Below are 16,908 nucleotides of genomic sequence, written 5' to 3' on the forward strand. Positions count from 1 at the left end.
CACAACAAAAGAGGAGGCAGACTCACTGGACTAGGGAAACAGGAAAAGCAGGTGCTTCTACTTGTGAGGGACAAACCTGTTTCTATCTCCCAGAGGCCATCTCCAGCTTTCTCTGTACCAGAAAGCAGGCAGAACATCAAACTTTTCCTAACTCTGATTAATCAGAAGGCTGCTACCTATCTTCCCTATTCCTCCAGGGCATCATTTCTTCCCCTAATGCCTAATAGCCCTTGCTGTGGAGCCACTGGGCTATTTCAGAGCACATTTTATTTTCTCCTTGCTAATATTTCATTTCTCACTCAGCATAAACACCAGATTAGAAACATAAATTTGAAACTCCTATTCAATCTCACTATGCCACCATGTAAAATTATCTTATAGAAGAGATAGGCATGGGAAAATCACCTGACAAAGCACTATGACTTTCTGTGACAAGGACATCATTATGTACAATGACACCATGTCATCTTCCTTGCCCACCAACCCCAACACATGAAGTCAAGCCAAGAGCTTTCCTACAACCCTAATCTGCATGATGGGCATATTTCCAGGCACATGACCGTCTATAAGGCTGCACTGAACACACAAATGTTCTGGTAAAACCACATGAAAGAAACATACCACCACTATGACCATCACCACCATCATCACCAGCAGCATTATTATCACCATCATCATCACCATTACATGCTCATTACATTTTGTCTTCTTTCACTCACTATGTCAAGAATAATTAACAAATCCATCTATTTTGCCTTCCTATGATGGTTTCAAAAACAGAGAAATTTATAATTCTTTTTGAATGATATGGTCTTCCATCATTCCTGACATTTTCCCTGGATCCCCTCTGCCACCCCACTGCTGAACTACACCTCCATTCAGAGATCCCAGGGGATATTAAGCAAATGTTGTATGTCATTATTGTCTTAGATCAAATTATGATATAATATCTTGCATATATACATCATTTTTGTCAACTGAGCTTATAATGGATCTAAAGTTATTCTGGTTAACATAGCACCACTTGTCCGTATGGTAGCCAATATGGTAGCTCACCTTGTGGCTACTGAGCACTTGAAATGTCATTAGTGTGACAACTGAAATGATAATATGTTTGAAATTTTGGGTTAAAGAAAACATTATTAAAATTAATATCACCTTATTTTTTACATTTTTAATGTGGCTACTAGAAAATCTAAAATTACATATATGCCTCACATTATAGTTAATTTGGTCATCACTGGTCTAGAGAGTCAAGATTTGTAATCAATTTATACTTTCTCAGGGTGTATAGTTACAAGATACTCAGTTTTTACTGATGATAGCTATTTCAGTGGGTACCACGTCCTAACACAAACTTGATATCATCTACTTTTCTTCTTCAAGTTCAGTTGGCCATTAACTCAAGCTAGTTGATGATTTGTAAACATAAGCCAACATTTACACAATCTGGAGTTATTGGTCGACATCTGTAGCATATTTGTTTTCTTTTTTTTTTTTTTAATTGCTATTCCCTTTCATTCTCCTGAATTATTTTGTTAGCTATTTGGGATTTTGGCATACCTAAGTTGCTTAAAATGTGGTGTACCTACACATGTCACAGGATCCTATGAAATGTTTTAATTCAATTCTTTTACAATTCTCTTTTAACCTGCAATCACATTCAGCCTAGGCCCTCGCTGGGAATTTGGTGGCCCAACTAATCACGTGTGCCCATAATACTCCCTTTCCTCAAACTTCCTGGCCCTTTGTTCTCTGACACCACAATCTCTTTAAGTTCATGCTGTTGGATCTGCAATTTGAATGCCTTAAGTCCCTAAACTATACTCCTACAATTAAATAACAGCAAAGATTCTTGAGCCCTCCCAGAACTAAATAGTTGACATGCATTTCAGAGTATCTCAGACCAGTCGGCACTTCTTTCTCATCTTATTTTTTCCTTTGTTGACATCAGTTAGGTAGATAGTACCAACACTATGTTACAACTAACTATGGCAAAAGCATCAAGATGAATAACTTGACTGAGATGACAGAAGATCCATTGGGAGAGTTAAGACTGGTGTCCAGAACAACTCAGTCCCTTGCTACTCAAAGAGCGGTCCAGGGACCAGCAATATCGACATCACATGGGAGCTCACAGAAAGGAAGAATTTCACCCCCATTCCAGATCTCCCAAATCAGAAACTGCATTTTAATAAGATCCCCAGATGATTGATAGGCACATTAACATTTGAGAGGTGCTGTCTTAGACCACCCATCCACTTGCCAAATCTGTTCTTGGTTATAGAGGCAGCAAAGGAAAGAGAAAGACAACAAAACTTCAAGAAAATGTTTTTCAAGCATCCGAAAGAGTAACTGATACATGAACAAAGAGATAAACATGCATGTAATTTGAGAATTCCTGAAAAGGGTCCTTGACATTTTTATTCCAGGAATTCCTAGAATGGAACTTTGGAATTTTCATTTTAAGTTTTCAGCATCAGTGTCAGAGAGTTTCAATTCATCTTTCACTAGAAAGTACTGTAATATCTGCACATCACTTGTATTAATTTAATTCACTTGAGTGTCAAGGAATAAGCTACATGTCCTTCCAGAAGAGAAGGATTAACTAAAACAATAACTATGGTCTATCATAAGTAAATATCAAAAGGTACTGAAATCTGGTTGATCAGAAATCTCTTCTGATGCTCCCCAAATAAGTACTCTCAGCTAAAGAACTCCTCACTTCCCCTCAAATGCCATTTGTTATAAACAGACTCTATCTTCACTCCATTGTATTCAATAGCAATGCATGTCCTTTTGTCCTAGTTTAGAGAAACAGGAAAACAGTGAGCTGAGTTCCTGTAGGTGTTTTACTTACCCAGTGCTGTTAAGGTAGCTTTGACCAAGGCTGCAGTCCTTTGATGGGGATGCTGGATTGTACCAGAAAGCTGGGACACACTGGCTCTCCCCATGTCTCTCATACCCATAGTCACTGTCAGGAAAATGAATATTGCATAGTAGTACATATGTACAAATGTTAAAATAACCACAGGTACACACAAACATATACATGTCCCTATTGCCATCCAGAAAGTCATAACACATTGTTTTAAATATCCCCAGTGAGGACAAATATTCATATTTTGAAAGTGAACTTTTAGCCTTTTAAATAATTCCATGTCATTTGGAGTCCAGTTGACAGAACAAAGTAGCAACTTAGCAAATAGAAATTCTAGGTTTAAAAAGGTATTGATATAAATAATGTGGCAGGTATATTGGCTTGGGAGTAAATGTGGGGGATGCTGTTAAAAGTACATTTTAAGTCACAGCAGAATTATTGAAATAAGCACATGACAACAAAAACAATGATTTACCCTCTCTGAAACAAGTATATACATGTCCATTCACATGGACACATAGAGTCGGTCAAACTCTTCCTGACAAGATAAAACAAAGGCCCCTATTTCCCTAAAAGTAAAATAAAACTACACTGTAGCTTTTTTTGTGTGTTTCTTTAAAATCCTAGCCATAATAAAATGAAGAAAGTCCGCTACCATTTCTTTCCGCTTTTCTCCCTGATGAAAAACAGAAAAGTAACAGAGCAGTATAGAAAAGGAGGTCCCCTATCTGAAGTCCAAAGGTGTTTCCCTACTTCTTGGAGTTTCAGAAGCCTCCTGGGTGTGTAAATGTCAAAGCAGAAGAACAATAAAGTAGGTAGAAGGGATTATTGCTATTGTAGCCAAGCAGAGGTCATTGAGGGTAGCTTCACTTGGCAGAATTCATGTTTCTAAGTTAAGCATCGTAGGGTTTTCTGAAACCCACCGATGGGGCAAAATGAACTGGACATATAAATATTAATCCATTAAGTGTTAATAAAACATAAAGCAGCAGAAAAGAAGTTGCTTTCTCAGAACCCACAGCTCCTTTCTTTTTCTGCTTCCTGCATATTCTTTGAGCCAAGATTTTGTGGAAGTCCAGTGAAAACAGAGGCAAACTGTCTGTGTGTGTATCTACAATAGGAAAGAAGGGGAGAGGGGACTGAAAATTTAAATTTAATTCCACATCTATTTATAACTCAATATGTGCCCTGCCCTGTAAAATAATAATAATAATAATAATAGTAATAAACTTAAAAAGGTGTGACAATCCCTGTCCTCAAAGGGTTTTCAGTCTTTAGGGGAGAGAGATACAGCATACCCCAAACACGACTAAAGAACAGAATAAAACAATATGCAGCACAGCACTAAACAGTACAGCCAAGAAAGAACCAATTGATTAATGAGATCACACACAATATCTTCCCGGTCTGACCCCACCCCACCTTCTTACCCAGCTTCCCATCAAACTCTTAACTGAAGACTTCTAGCCAACCTTTTCAACCCTCTTTATCTTTTTCTATGTAATCCCTCAGGCTTGAAGCATTCCACTTTTTTCTATGTTTGGTAGTTTCCTACTTATCCTTCTTTAATATCTAGGTCATAGAACGCCATTGCTGGTTCCCCAGACAAAATCTTTGGGGTCATAACCTGTTGGTAACTATAAATGGAAGCTACAAACGAGCAGAGATATTCGTCAGCTTTTATTTGTTTGTTTATTTTTGACCAATATGAATTTAGAACAGTACCTAGGACATTTCAGGCATTAAATATTTATTGGGTAAATGAATTCCAATTACATTAGAAAGCAATTGCAGCTGGGCATAGTGGTTCACACCTGTAATCCCAGCACTTTGGGAGGCCGAGGCAGGTGGATCACCTGAGGTCAGGAGTTTGAGACCAGCCTGGTCAACATGGTAAAACCCCGTCTCTACTAAAAATACACAAAAAGTAGCCAGGCATGGTGGCAGACGCCTGTAATCCCAACTACTTGGGAGTCTGAGGCAGGAGAATCGCTTGAACCCAGGAGGCGGAGGTTGCAGTGAGCCAAGACTGCACCACTGCACTCCAGCCTGGGCAACAAGAGCGAAACTCTGTCTCAAAAAAAAAAAAAAAAAAAATTATCCCATTGCATTACATGGTCGCCATTACATCTGTCTTTGCAGGAAGACTGTGAGCCCATAACTGATGCTACAGTGTGGACTGCAGAGAGTCGCCACAAGTGCCCAACAGATTCCTGTGGAGTTAATGTGACAAGAATCATGGATTGCTACATAGAAAGGTGGAACTTTAGATCAGTCTTGATATTGGCATGTTTAAATGAAGCTGGAAGGAAGGAAGGAGAAAGAGACATTTCTGCCAAGTAAATGTTTTGGCCAAGCCTCCTGATTAACTACTGGAGATCTCTCAGCCTGACAGTTCATATGGACTCAATGTTGTGCCAGCTTGTAATAGCCCATGAGAGCTCACAGTTAACATCTCAGAAATGTTGCAAGCTAATTAGTGGTTGTTAAACAAAGCCACTATTAAAAATGAAATTGCATGAAATTTCAATTATATAAATTATATTACAAAGGTAATACTTAAAACATATAATCTTGATTACTATATTTTAATATTATATATAATATATACTATATTATATAAAAACTATTCTATCATTCTAACGTCCATGCTATTGAGGTGCTTTACAGTCATGTATCTGTATGGTAGGAATATTATATAATGTTGTGGTACTAGCTATCTCTCCCCAGTTCTGTGTTCACTCATGTCAGGTTGGTAGCTTGAAATCTGCCATGATGGGAATATGTATGATGATCAGCAGATACCATTAATCAGGGAGTATTAGTTTGTTTGTTTCCAGAGAGCCAGCAGTTAAATATTTATCAGCACACTGCTGGATCTCTTATTTCTCTCTTATTTTTATTTTTATTTTTTGATATGGTGTCTCGCTCTGTCACCCAGGCTGGAGTGCAGTGATGCAATTTCAGCTCACTGAAACCTCCAACTCCCAGGTTCAAGTGATTCTCCTGCCTCAGCCTGCCGAGTAGCTGGGATTACAGGCACCCACCATCATGCCAAGCTAATTTTTGTATTTTTAGTAGAGATGGGGTTTCGCCATGTGGGCTAGGATGGTCTCAAACTCCTGACCTCAAGTGATCTGCCCACCTCAGTCTCCCCAAGTACTGGGATTACAGGCGTGAGCCCATGTTCCTGGCCTGAATTACTTATTTCTAAGCATTATTTATCTGTGGAAACATTGGGCTGTGGTGTATCCTTACTACCTTCTCAAAAATTCTCTAGTTGTTTTCTGAGGTAAATCTATTGAATGTCCTACTAACCTTAGGGATTACCTTCCTATGAAGGAAAGGTGCTCTCTCTTAAGCAATTTTAAGAATGAAAGAAACATCTTAATGGTCTTTGCTAAATGTAACTGTGTTTAGCAGTTCTGTTCAGCTCTGCTACCTGTTAGCAATGCAGTAATTTTAAAAGGTGCACCAGGCATGCTGCTTTGCCCCAAAGAGTAAAAGAATTTCATTAATATTTAACAACATTAGTGGAAACTGGCTGCCTCCAAGCTGTGGACATCTTCATTAATTTCTCCTAAATGTATATTAAAATATCTCATACAGCCCAACCTCCTTCCTAGCTCCGAAGTCTGCATGATTAGACAAACAAGCAGTTCCAGCTGTTGCTCCAGCTTCCTGGGGAAAGGCATTTTTCTGTTGAATTGTGAAGTTTGGACAGAATGCACCAGAAAGTTTGATTTGCCTCGGGGAAGTCTGCTGCCGCAGATTCTGCAAACATACACACATTTTCCTTCAAGAAATAAGTCACCTCTCTGTCTTTCTCCACTATAACAGCTTTAGAAGTTCTAAAAGTTTAGGAACAACTTTTTCATTTCTAGGAACCTGTATGTCTTCCAAATTCCATCCAGGGAAAAGGCTTAGATTCTAAAGGAGGGATAGCCAGGACAGTGTAGAAATAATAATAATAATAATAATTAATAATAAACCTCTGCGTGTCAAAATAGGAAGGGATAGTTTCATTCTTGGATCCAATCTCCTAAGTTGGCAGACTGGAAAAGAAAAGCAAAAAGGGGAGAAATGACTATGCCAAAGATTGTACACAGCTGGCAGTGGCAGAGGTGATAATGGAGACTCCTGATCCCTGTTCAGCATGAGTCCAATCCCATGGGGCTCATCAAGGAGACCCCTAGTCCCCAGGAATGACATTCTGAGACTCTTGGAGCCAACCAAGAAGTCATGGTCTCTTCCAGACAAGCTGCAGGGGCTCTCAGACCACTCACAGCCATATCGCAGCCTCCCTGATTCCCATTTCTCCATCCTCCCATCTGCCAGTTGAGATTCCAATACTAGTGATCTACAGGCACCCTGTTCCACTGTAGCAGGCAGGATAGCATGGTAGGTTTGGGATTAGGCAGATAGAGGTTCTTGGTAGGCATGGACTGAGCACTCAACAAACACAAGCAGGCCCAAGAGCAACCAAAACAATGGATTAATCATTAACATCATCATTTAGCTAAGACATAAGCCCAAATACAGCCGTAAAGAAAAATTACAATTATATCCAAACCATTTCAGAAATTGCTTGGAAAATCCAACAATCATTCCTCAAATATGTCTCCTAATTTAATTCCATGCTGTCCATCTGCCTTATCCCTTTACTCACCAACAACCTTCTTATATATCTGTTTTCTTTAGGTTTATGTTTTCTTTGTGTTTTCTCAGTCTCTTATTTATTTCTTTGAAGTACTGCCTATTTTTCTTTTCTTCTTCAGCAGGAAGTCTACATAGTCCCATCGCCACCTCCTGCAGGAAGTCTTCCATGATTACTTCAGTCCACAGTGATCTGTTTGTTCTCTTTGTTTTGTGTATCTATAGCACATACAGTCAGAACCAGTGCTGTTCAATAGAACTTTCTATTATAAGAGAAATATTTTATATTAAGCTAATATGGTAGCCCCTAACTAGTGCAATGAAGGAATAACATTTTTTATTTCCTTTTAATGCAAATAACCACATGTGACTATGATAGCTTTGGACAATAAAATTCAGCATTATACTCATTATTTTCTGCTACGCCTTCTTTTAGTGCAATAACTCTTTTGTATACATTGTTTATTGTCTTGTTTATCCTCTGACTTGTCCACTGTGGAAACACATCCTTGCTCGTGCTCCACATGCAGAGTACTCAAGCTGACTCTGGGGAGCCACTAGATTAATGTACTTCGGATACATCTGAATGTATGTGCTGTGACACCCCCAAATCTCCTCCCCTGTCTGCTACATCACCACTCGATAAACTTGCTTTGTGGACGTAGTGCCGTATGGGACATGGAGGTAGCCTGTAAAACATAATAAGACTCAGGACTCTGAAGTCAGAATAATATTATCCTGAGTGAATTACTTAACATCTCTGTGTTCCATTCCTTTATCTGTAAAATGTCTAAAATAGCAGACTCTCCTTCTGGGAGTTCATTGAGAAGATTAAGATAATTCATCTCAAAGACTTGGTAAAACATCTGCTACATAGTAGGTGCTCAGTAAAAGTTTTTGTTGAGAGAGAGGTTAGGTGAATGAGTGAAAGAAAAGAACTCCTGGGCATAATAATCTCTGGTTCAACCGGTTTCTTACTGAACAAGTGAATTCAGGTCTCCTGGAGGGCTACTCCCTCTCAAGAGCCCTCCTTTGACTTTAGAGGAGCCCCCTCGTGCACCTTTTCTGACTACCTGATGTTCTCTAATAACCTTTACTCTCAATAAGGATTGTTCCTGGTCCTTATCCAGCGCCATGATGGAGGTTGCTGCAAAGTGGCTCTCTAGGGTACGCTTGAGGCTGGCGGATTTATGAGGCTCTTATGTTGAAACATCGATCTTTATGCAGAATTCATATTTATTACTGATACTTGCTCTGGAGAAAGTTGTGGAAGTGAATGTTTTGCTACGAATAAATGCTTCTGAGAATCTAGAAAACCTCCTCTTTTCTTGCAGAAGAGGGACAGAGGTAAAAGATATCTTCCCTCGGTGAATCCAGGTTGCATTCCTCAATTCTTCCACCAATGTGAAGACATTTAATCCATCCTCTGCAGTCTTTACTCTTCCCTCCCAAACTGATTGAACTAGGTGATACCCTCTCTCTGCTGTCTCTGAGGCTTGAACTTTTCCTAGATCAATCAAATGAACCTGCCCTGATTTGGCCTAGGGAAACATCTAAATGGACTGTGCATGATAATCACTGGTACTAACTGCACTGGGCATTTCAGATGCCTTTGCTAATAATACTTCCTGCTAGAGAGGACCACTGAGAAGGGGACAAGGCTATAGACCATATGCTGATTTCTAGCATTAGCATTAAAGACCAGCAAACAGACAAAATGCATTTGATGGAAAAACTGTATCTTTTAACCAATCACTATGCTTATTGAAGTTAACTTAAAAACAAGAAGACAATTTCAAATATTCAGTCTCATTGTCCCCCCAAAAATCACTGTAAATAATTCAGAAATTTCAGTAATCAAAAACAACTTCTCCTCTACTCAGTAGTAGTAAAAAAAACTTTATAGGCCATGTGATATTTTGTGTGTGTGTGTTCTGAGATTATGACCACAAACCCAGCATCAAGCCTTGTCTACATCTCCACTCTACTCAAGTGGTTATTCTATATTCTTTTTAATATGAGGTGTGATTGGTTATAGAAATGCAAACATACACCACCTTATATATCAAAAAAAATTCTATAAAATATTTTTGAAGACCATACACCTATTATGATTCTAGTACCAATGGTCAAAACTACTTCAACGGAAATTGTTTTAGTGTTAAGGAAATATTCTACCTTATATTTCATCAACAGCAGTAAACCCAAGTCATTTGGGGATGAGTTTTAATTTTAGAGTAACTAAAGTTGGAAACTCTTTTTTTTTTCTGAAGCAAAATGAATCTAAAATAATAAAGACTTGTTTGATTTCTTGAGAAATGGCAGGGTGTGGAGGAGAGAATGTGAATTTAACTAGATCTGCACTTGAACCCCGGCTCATTTTCTCCCGGGGATGTAACTTCGATCAAGTAACCTATATCCAAGATGTTTATTCTCATTAAAATGGCAATAATAAAGATTCTGACATTACAGGGTCTTGGATCCACATGGTACCTCTACCAGTGCAAGTATGAGACCCACAGAAGGCCTGGTAAAGGCTCCCCCTCACCTCTCCCACCATGCTTTACTTATAGTTGGATTCTGACAGCACTCCCTAAAGAAGCGTTCAGAAATACTTTGAGCAAGGCCACCAGTATCTAAGTAAATGGATACAACCCCAAGATACTACTCTGAAAACAGTGCTTATTTGGATGTATAAACTTTGGTTTACTTGCAAAAATACCATAGGGACCACTTAACCCTAGGGTATAAGAATAACAACAGCAGCAACAGCAGCAGCAATAGCTAGCATATGTTGTATTTCTATGTTGTCCGTCAGTAGGATAAACGCCTTATCTACATTAATGATGTATATTAGTATATTAATTCATTCATTCTTCCTTAGGATCGGGTGAGGTAGATGTTATGTATTTTTATTTTGCAGCTGTAGAGATGAAGTCACGAAGATTAAGAAAATTTGCCAAGGTCAAAAACTGTGACTATCAGTGCTGGAAATTTTGCCCAGACCAGTAAATGTTACTGGAATTACTGATGAGAAAATATTTTACAGTTCTTATTTCTTGTCACTTGTGATGCTACCCAGCAATGGGTGAGGGTCTATTATAGCACACAGAGACACAGGAGAATATGTACCATGACAAATTCCAAGACAGTATGCCTCAATGGAGTTAGTCTGCAGAAGGACATAAGGAAGCCTGAAATTAATATTCTGAATATTCAGGTTGACATCAATATGTCACAAGCCATAATTTTGAGTGGACTACTGCACTCATTGCTATGACTATTTTTGCTTAATTGTGATTAATAATTGAAAATATTTTTCACTATGTGAAAATATACTTTGTTCCCAAGGGCTCAAAATGGTCACAGAAAGGACCCTGCTAATCAAATTTACATTCCATTTAGCATGTCTCATTTTCATGAATTTCACTGAAGCCATGCTTTCCCAGGTATGAGTTTAAGGATGAAGAACAGGTGGAGAGCAGTCAGAGTCACTCCTCTGGCTTCCAGGTATATTCTTAGCAGAAAGTGGGAAACCAAGGATAGTTTCTAGTACAAATCAAGCTAAAAAACCAGCTGGATTAAATGAGGCTGGAAGGCGTGAGGCTGCCATTCAGGGGCAGCTGCTCTGTGCCCGCTTGGACTTACTTTGGCTATTTGATGCCAGAGAAGCCCAAATTCAGCTCTATCATTGCCCTGCCCCTCCCAAGTTTAAAGGCCAATGTCCAAGTCCTTAGTTTTGTCTTTTAACAAAGACAAAGCTGGGATGGGCTACCAAAATATTCAAATTGAACTTTAGCTTTTTATTGTGATGCAGAGGAAGAATTCATCCAGCTGGGATCAGAGTCCTATGTACCCATTCCCAGAATTGGGGAGGTTTTTGACCCTCCTAAAAGGAATGACGTTCAGAAACATGCTACAACTATTTATTGAATGTTTACCACAGGCCAGGCACTGTGGATGCAGACGCAAGGGAAGTCTAAAACTCTTGCATTCACAGCACTTACATTCTACTGGAGAAAGATAGGTGATAGTAGAACAATCAAAAACATGTTCGTTTTGTATGGCAATTAATACTAAGGAGACAATAGAACAGGGATATGCTAGACTGTGCCAGGGTATAGGTGAGATTAGGTGGTCTCAGACGGCATTTCTTAGAAGCTGATATTTTTGCTGAGACATGAGTGACTCAAAGGTGCCGGTCATGCTAAGATTTGGAAGAAATTCTTGCATTTTCTGCTCCCTCTGCTAGGAATGAGCCAGGATTAATAAAGGTGCAGGAGATGGTAATGTGGCTGCAATACAGTGAATACGGTAAAAACAGTAAGGAATTTAGACATGAAGGTAATTGCAGGGCCAAATCACCCACAATGGAGGAAGCTAAGGAAAGAAGATCAGATTGTATTTTAAGGGAGGGGAAAGATACTGGAGTATTTTAAGTGTAATAGTGGTAAGATATGGTTTGAGTTTTTAAAATACCATCTCAGTTGTTGTGAGGAGAATGAATTTTAAGTGACAAGGGTAGATGTGGAGAGAGTTCGATTCCTGGAGTGATACAGACAGCTGCGAGATAGAAAGAAGTGCTTTGAGTTAGAATGTGTTTTGGGGGTAGAAACTGCAAGGACTTGCAGATGGCCTGGATCTGACAGTGAAAGAAAAGGAGGAACCAAGCCCTTCTGGCAACTGAGTGGATAGCTGTGTGTTTTATTGCAGTTGGAAAAACTGGGCAAGGGACTCCTTCCAATGAGGGGGATTCAAGAAAAGCTTTGCTTTGGCTGCCTTAAGTTTGATATCCCTGGTAGTGAACCAAGAGGAGATGAATGCTGAGTAGACAGCCAGACACAAATGTGTCCAACCAAGAGAAGGGGGAGGCCAGGGCTAGAGGTAAATATTTGGAAATTTGGGAGTAACTGTCTATAGGTGAGATCTGAATTTCATTAAGTGAGATTTAAAGTTGTTCTCTGTTGCTGTTACTAGGGGGAGAAAAAGAAAATAAGAGAGAGGTCACGTGGAAGAGCACAGCGTGCACGTGGCTGGAGGCAACAGCAAGGCAGTAGCTCTCTAACCTCTGTCAGTGCCCGGCCCAAATTCTCCAGTACTTTCCAATACAGCTGCTCACTGCAGATGAGAAGAAGCCCCCCCTGGAGATGCTGCTCTGATGGAGTAGTGACCCTCTCTGTGAAAATGCCTCAGCCTGTCCTCCTTCCAGGGATGCAGACTTCCCATCTGGCCCAGTAACCGGGATGGTTGGACCCACAGGCCAGCAGATACACCTCGCATCTCTGTGTCATGCTTCCTCTCCTAACTTCATCTTCACCCCACCCCACCCCACAGACAGGTGAAGACCTGGTTGGAATTGGTAATAAAATGCCAAAGAACTCACCACTCGAAGTCCCAGTTGGCACAGACACAGGGTTCTGAGACCACTGATCCTGAGTGGTCTCGGCCCAGGGCACACTGAGCTCCTGGCTTACGTTTCTTGAATATTTTCCTTTCTCCCATGACACAAGGCTCTCCCTTAGAGAGAAATTCCATAGTGAGAGAGACAGAAAAACAAAAAGGTGGTGAAATAAACCAGTTGTCAACAAGAAGCATTAGCCTGTTCATTCTCATTTAGGTACTTTATGTAGCAGTCTCATTCTCAGTAATGATCCAGGAGTTTCAAGAATAAGTGCTAATCTTTTACTACTACATAAAAGGAACATTACGGGAGGTGGGCCCACTTCTACCCTCCACCCACCCAAGTCAGTGATGTCTACATTATCCTGTTTCTGCTCCACCTCCATGGAGAATGTGAGGACTCCAGGCATCTTTGCAGACCACCAGGCATTTGCCCAAATGGCTTCAGTAGAAATTCTAGTGGAAAGGAGCCCATTTCTGGCACATTTTTCATATCATCTTCAGAGGGAAATTGAAGTTGACCCAAAATGTTCCCTCTCTATGATAAATGACCATGCCCAAATCCTAATTCCCAGTCAAGGACAAAAAAAAGGAGAAGTTGATACAAATTACAAGAACCCAGTGGTTCTGAAGAATGCAGAAGCCTGCTTATTTCTCACAGCAGTAAATAGCTACCATTGCTATACCTATACCTACTCACCCCGACACCCTTTCTCAGTGGACCTGTTCCCAGTGCTCTGGGGCCCTTATTTCACGCCAGTCTGAGAAATGCTCTCGCCCTCCACATTGGCAGATAAAATGAGCAACTCTTGGAGGTCTTCTAGCTGTAAAAAGCTCACTTCTCCATGGAGAGAGCTAAAACCCCAGGTTATCATCATCACCTTTCCCCCAGGCAGCTCAGTGATTTCAATTAGTAGATAGGATCCCAGGGTGCGAGATGGTTCCTAAATATCATCTGGCCCTACTGGACCTGAGTGTGTTTCACCCTTTTCTTCAAATCCACACCCATGACCTCAGATGACCCACTACCTTCCTCCCCTAAACAGGAAGGCTCAGATAAGACCCAACTGGGCTTGCACTAGCTCCTCCTCCTAGAAGCCAGCAGTCCACCTCCCTGGGGTGTACCTGATTGAGCAGGTGCCAGGTCTGATAGTCCTCTTTGGTGCAATGCCGGCTGAAGATAGATTTGTAGTCCACTTTCACCAATTGCCATTCGGAGCGGAGGCTGAAGTGGCCAAAAACTCTAAGCGTTTAGGGGAGGAGTAGGAGAGACAAGTGGAGAAGGTCCCATAGTCAGTCACTAATGCACAGAAACTGGGAAGGAGATAGAGATTCACTGCAGCCTGGACTTTAGTTGTTCTTCCAAAGTGAGTTCCTTGAGGGCCATTGAGGAGAAAGCCCACTATCCATACAACTCAACCAACTGGCATGTCATTCACAGTCGGTTTTAAATCGATCATGTTTTAAATTACAAAAGTCATATATGTCTATTACAGGAAGCATTTAAAATATAGAAAGCCCAGTAAAGAAAAAAATTGGAATCGGGAGTCTCAAACTCACCACCCATATAAAACCCTTGTTCAGATTTAGATAAACAGTCTTCCCATTTCTCCTTAATGCAAGCACTGGCATTTTACCTACCCATGTCCACTGACAGGGACTCAGTTTCCTCATCTGTAAAGTGGAGTATACATATGTATGTTGGGGTAGAAGGAGTGAATTTGCTAATTTAAAGTACAACTTTGCCAACTGCAAAGTCCTGGTTGAATTTAAGTGTGTTAGTTGAAATTCCCACTGTTTAACGCACATAAATACCTATCCTCCCTCCTCCTTTCCTGAAAAGAAAAAAAAAAAATCACAGCAGACTCATAAAAGGAACTCATATTTATGTATAGTAAAGAAGCACACCATCTGTGACTTAGATAATCAATACTGACCTTTTCAAAGCCCAACAGTTGATTGCCCTATAAATATGAATGATCAATTGTCTCTAGAAAAATAGAAAAAAAAAAGACTGATCATCCATACTCTACTCGGGTGGCATGTCTTGCAATTACAATGCAAGACATCTATCATAGTGATGTAAAGGGGAGACCGATCATGCTGCGAACTTAAAACAACCGAAGTCTTTCAAGGAATTGGATGGCTTCCATTTCAGCAAGACTTAATCACACTACCAGCCCTGGATTCTCCTCTGCCCAAGTTTGGATACTGTTATGGTAACATCTACAAGATTAACTCTCTTCCTGGGTCATTTTCTTATGCTCTTTAAAAGATGAGGATGCTTATAGGAAAGGTAGAGACTGACAAAACTTGTGAATGAGGAAGAATATAGAGTTGTTTTTGTAGATCATCCAATTTACAATACATCTCAGGATCAACTTTGAATGTGCTTCAGATAAAAGTTAAATAAAACCTTCTAGAGCCTTATCTAAAAGAAAATTAAGCAGACTTTGAAAGAGAGACAGGATCTCTCCTTTAGTAAACCTACATGGGTTTTGTATGGCTCTAAGCTCAGCATGGGGTAGCAGAAGCTCTGAGCCTAGAATACCCACCATAGGCAGCTGACACTGTGGAGTAAAGCAAACCTAACTCCCTCTCCCTGGGTTCTCTCTGTTCTCTTGTATTCTTGCTAAATCCAGTGGTTTCCAAATCCAATTCATCAATGCCAGGTCATCCACTAAATTATTTCCATTTCTTAGCTCTGAATTCATTTTACATAGAAGTCAGTGCATTTTAAATCTTTAACAAAACAGCTCTTTCTTATCAAACATTTTTGCTTGTTTGAAGAGAGGACAGTTAAACTGATAAGCTCATCAAGGGAAAATGAAACAAACAAACAAACAAACAAAAAAACAGTGGGAGAAGACCTTGACAGATATCTATTTTTATCTCTATCGAGCCTTCAAAACTGTCGTATTCAGATGCCACTTCCACCAGTAAGTCTTCCCTGACTGGAATACTCTTAGTGCAGTATGTTAATGATGCTAAACCAAATATTTCTGCTGACTCCAAATAGTTTAAATTTACTTCCTGGATTACAAAAGACGTCATGTCAGATTAACCACATTCCTTTCTATGAAAAGGTTACTAGGCAGACAGAAGAGGAAAATGTGAAGCACATGATTTACCTGGATACCAGCATGGCATTTGAACAGGGTCTGTCATAGGAATCTTGACAAAAAGATTGAGAAAATATGAGCCAGGTACTCGGTAAAATTACGTGACTGAACAGTACCTAATTAAGACATTAAAATCAACCAAGAGGGAGGTGTGAGTAGTCTGCTGCAGGGTTCTGTTGTCTGCTCTTTGTTGTTCATCATTTTTATTAATGACTTGAAGACATGAAAATAATGGTCATCATTGGAAATTGAATTTTTTGATGACATAAAGCTGGAGGAAGCACTAAATATGCTCAATGGCAGAAGCAAGACTCAATAAGGTCGTGACAGACTAAAGATAGGCTCAACTTAATAAGGTGTGATGTAACCCAGAGAAATGTTAGCTAGATCCTCTCCATGGTAATTGCATAAGTACTGGATAAATGAAATGGGGCTTGGTACTTTTCAGGTTTAATAGTAATAATAATAGCAGCTTAAGAGTTTCCATACACAATGTGAACACTTCAGGGAGACATAAAATATTTAACGTGATCTTGAAATGCATTAACAGAATTATACATATTATCTAGAACCAAAGAGGCAATAACCTGGTCTTTTCTACACTAACTAGATCACCAGGAAAATTGTGGTTGCTTTTGGCTGCTACCATTCAAGAAGGATATAGACTGAGTGTCTGAATCTACAGTACATGGGCTTTGGTAGTGGTGGTGAAGTATGAATCTGCTTAAATTTTAAACAAATAAAAATGTGCTTATCAGCATATATGTATTTGTCTATAAATAAAAATCACATATATTTTGTCAGATTATTCAAAGGGGTTCATAGTTCCTAAAGTTTAAGGACCACTGA

General features: G+C 39.7%; 1 protein-coding gene across 1 annotated transcript in view; it reads right to left on the reverse strand.

Moving 5' to 3' along the window:
- SORCS3 (sortilin-related VPS10 domain containing receptor 3) overlaps window positions 1-16,908 on the reverse strand; it is a 617,501-nt gene that overhangs the window by 50,247 nt on the left and 550,346 nt on the right. Inside the window, exons 15-17 of the mRNA XM_011957327.1 lie at window positions 14,063-14,180; window positions 12,921-13,054; window positions 2,861-2,974 (exon numbers count right to left, since the gene is read on the reverse strand). Coding sequence (XP_011812717.1) covers window positions 2,861-2,974; window positions 12,921-13,054; window positions 14,063-14,180 — 366 coding nt within the window. The remainder of the gene's footprint in view (window positions 1-2,860; window positions 2,975-12,920; window positions 13,055-14,062; window positions 14,181-16,908) is intronic.

This window comes from Colobus angolensis, unplaced genomic scaffold (genome assembly GCF_000951035.1).
Source record: "Colobus angolensis palliatus isolate OR3802 unplaced genomic scaffold, Cang.pa_1.0 Scaffold44, whole genome shotgun sequence".
Taxonomy (NCBI): Eukaryota; Metazoa; Chordata; class Mammalia; order Primates; family Cercopithecidae; genus Colobus; species Colobus angolensis.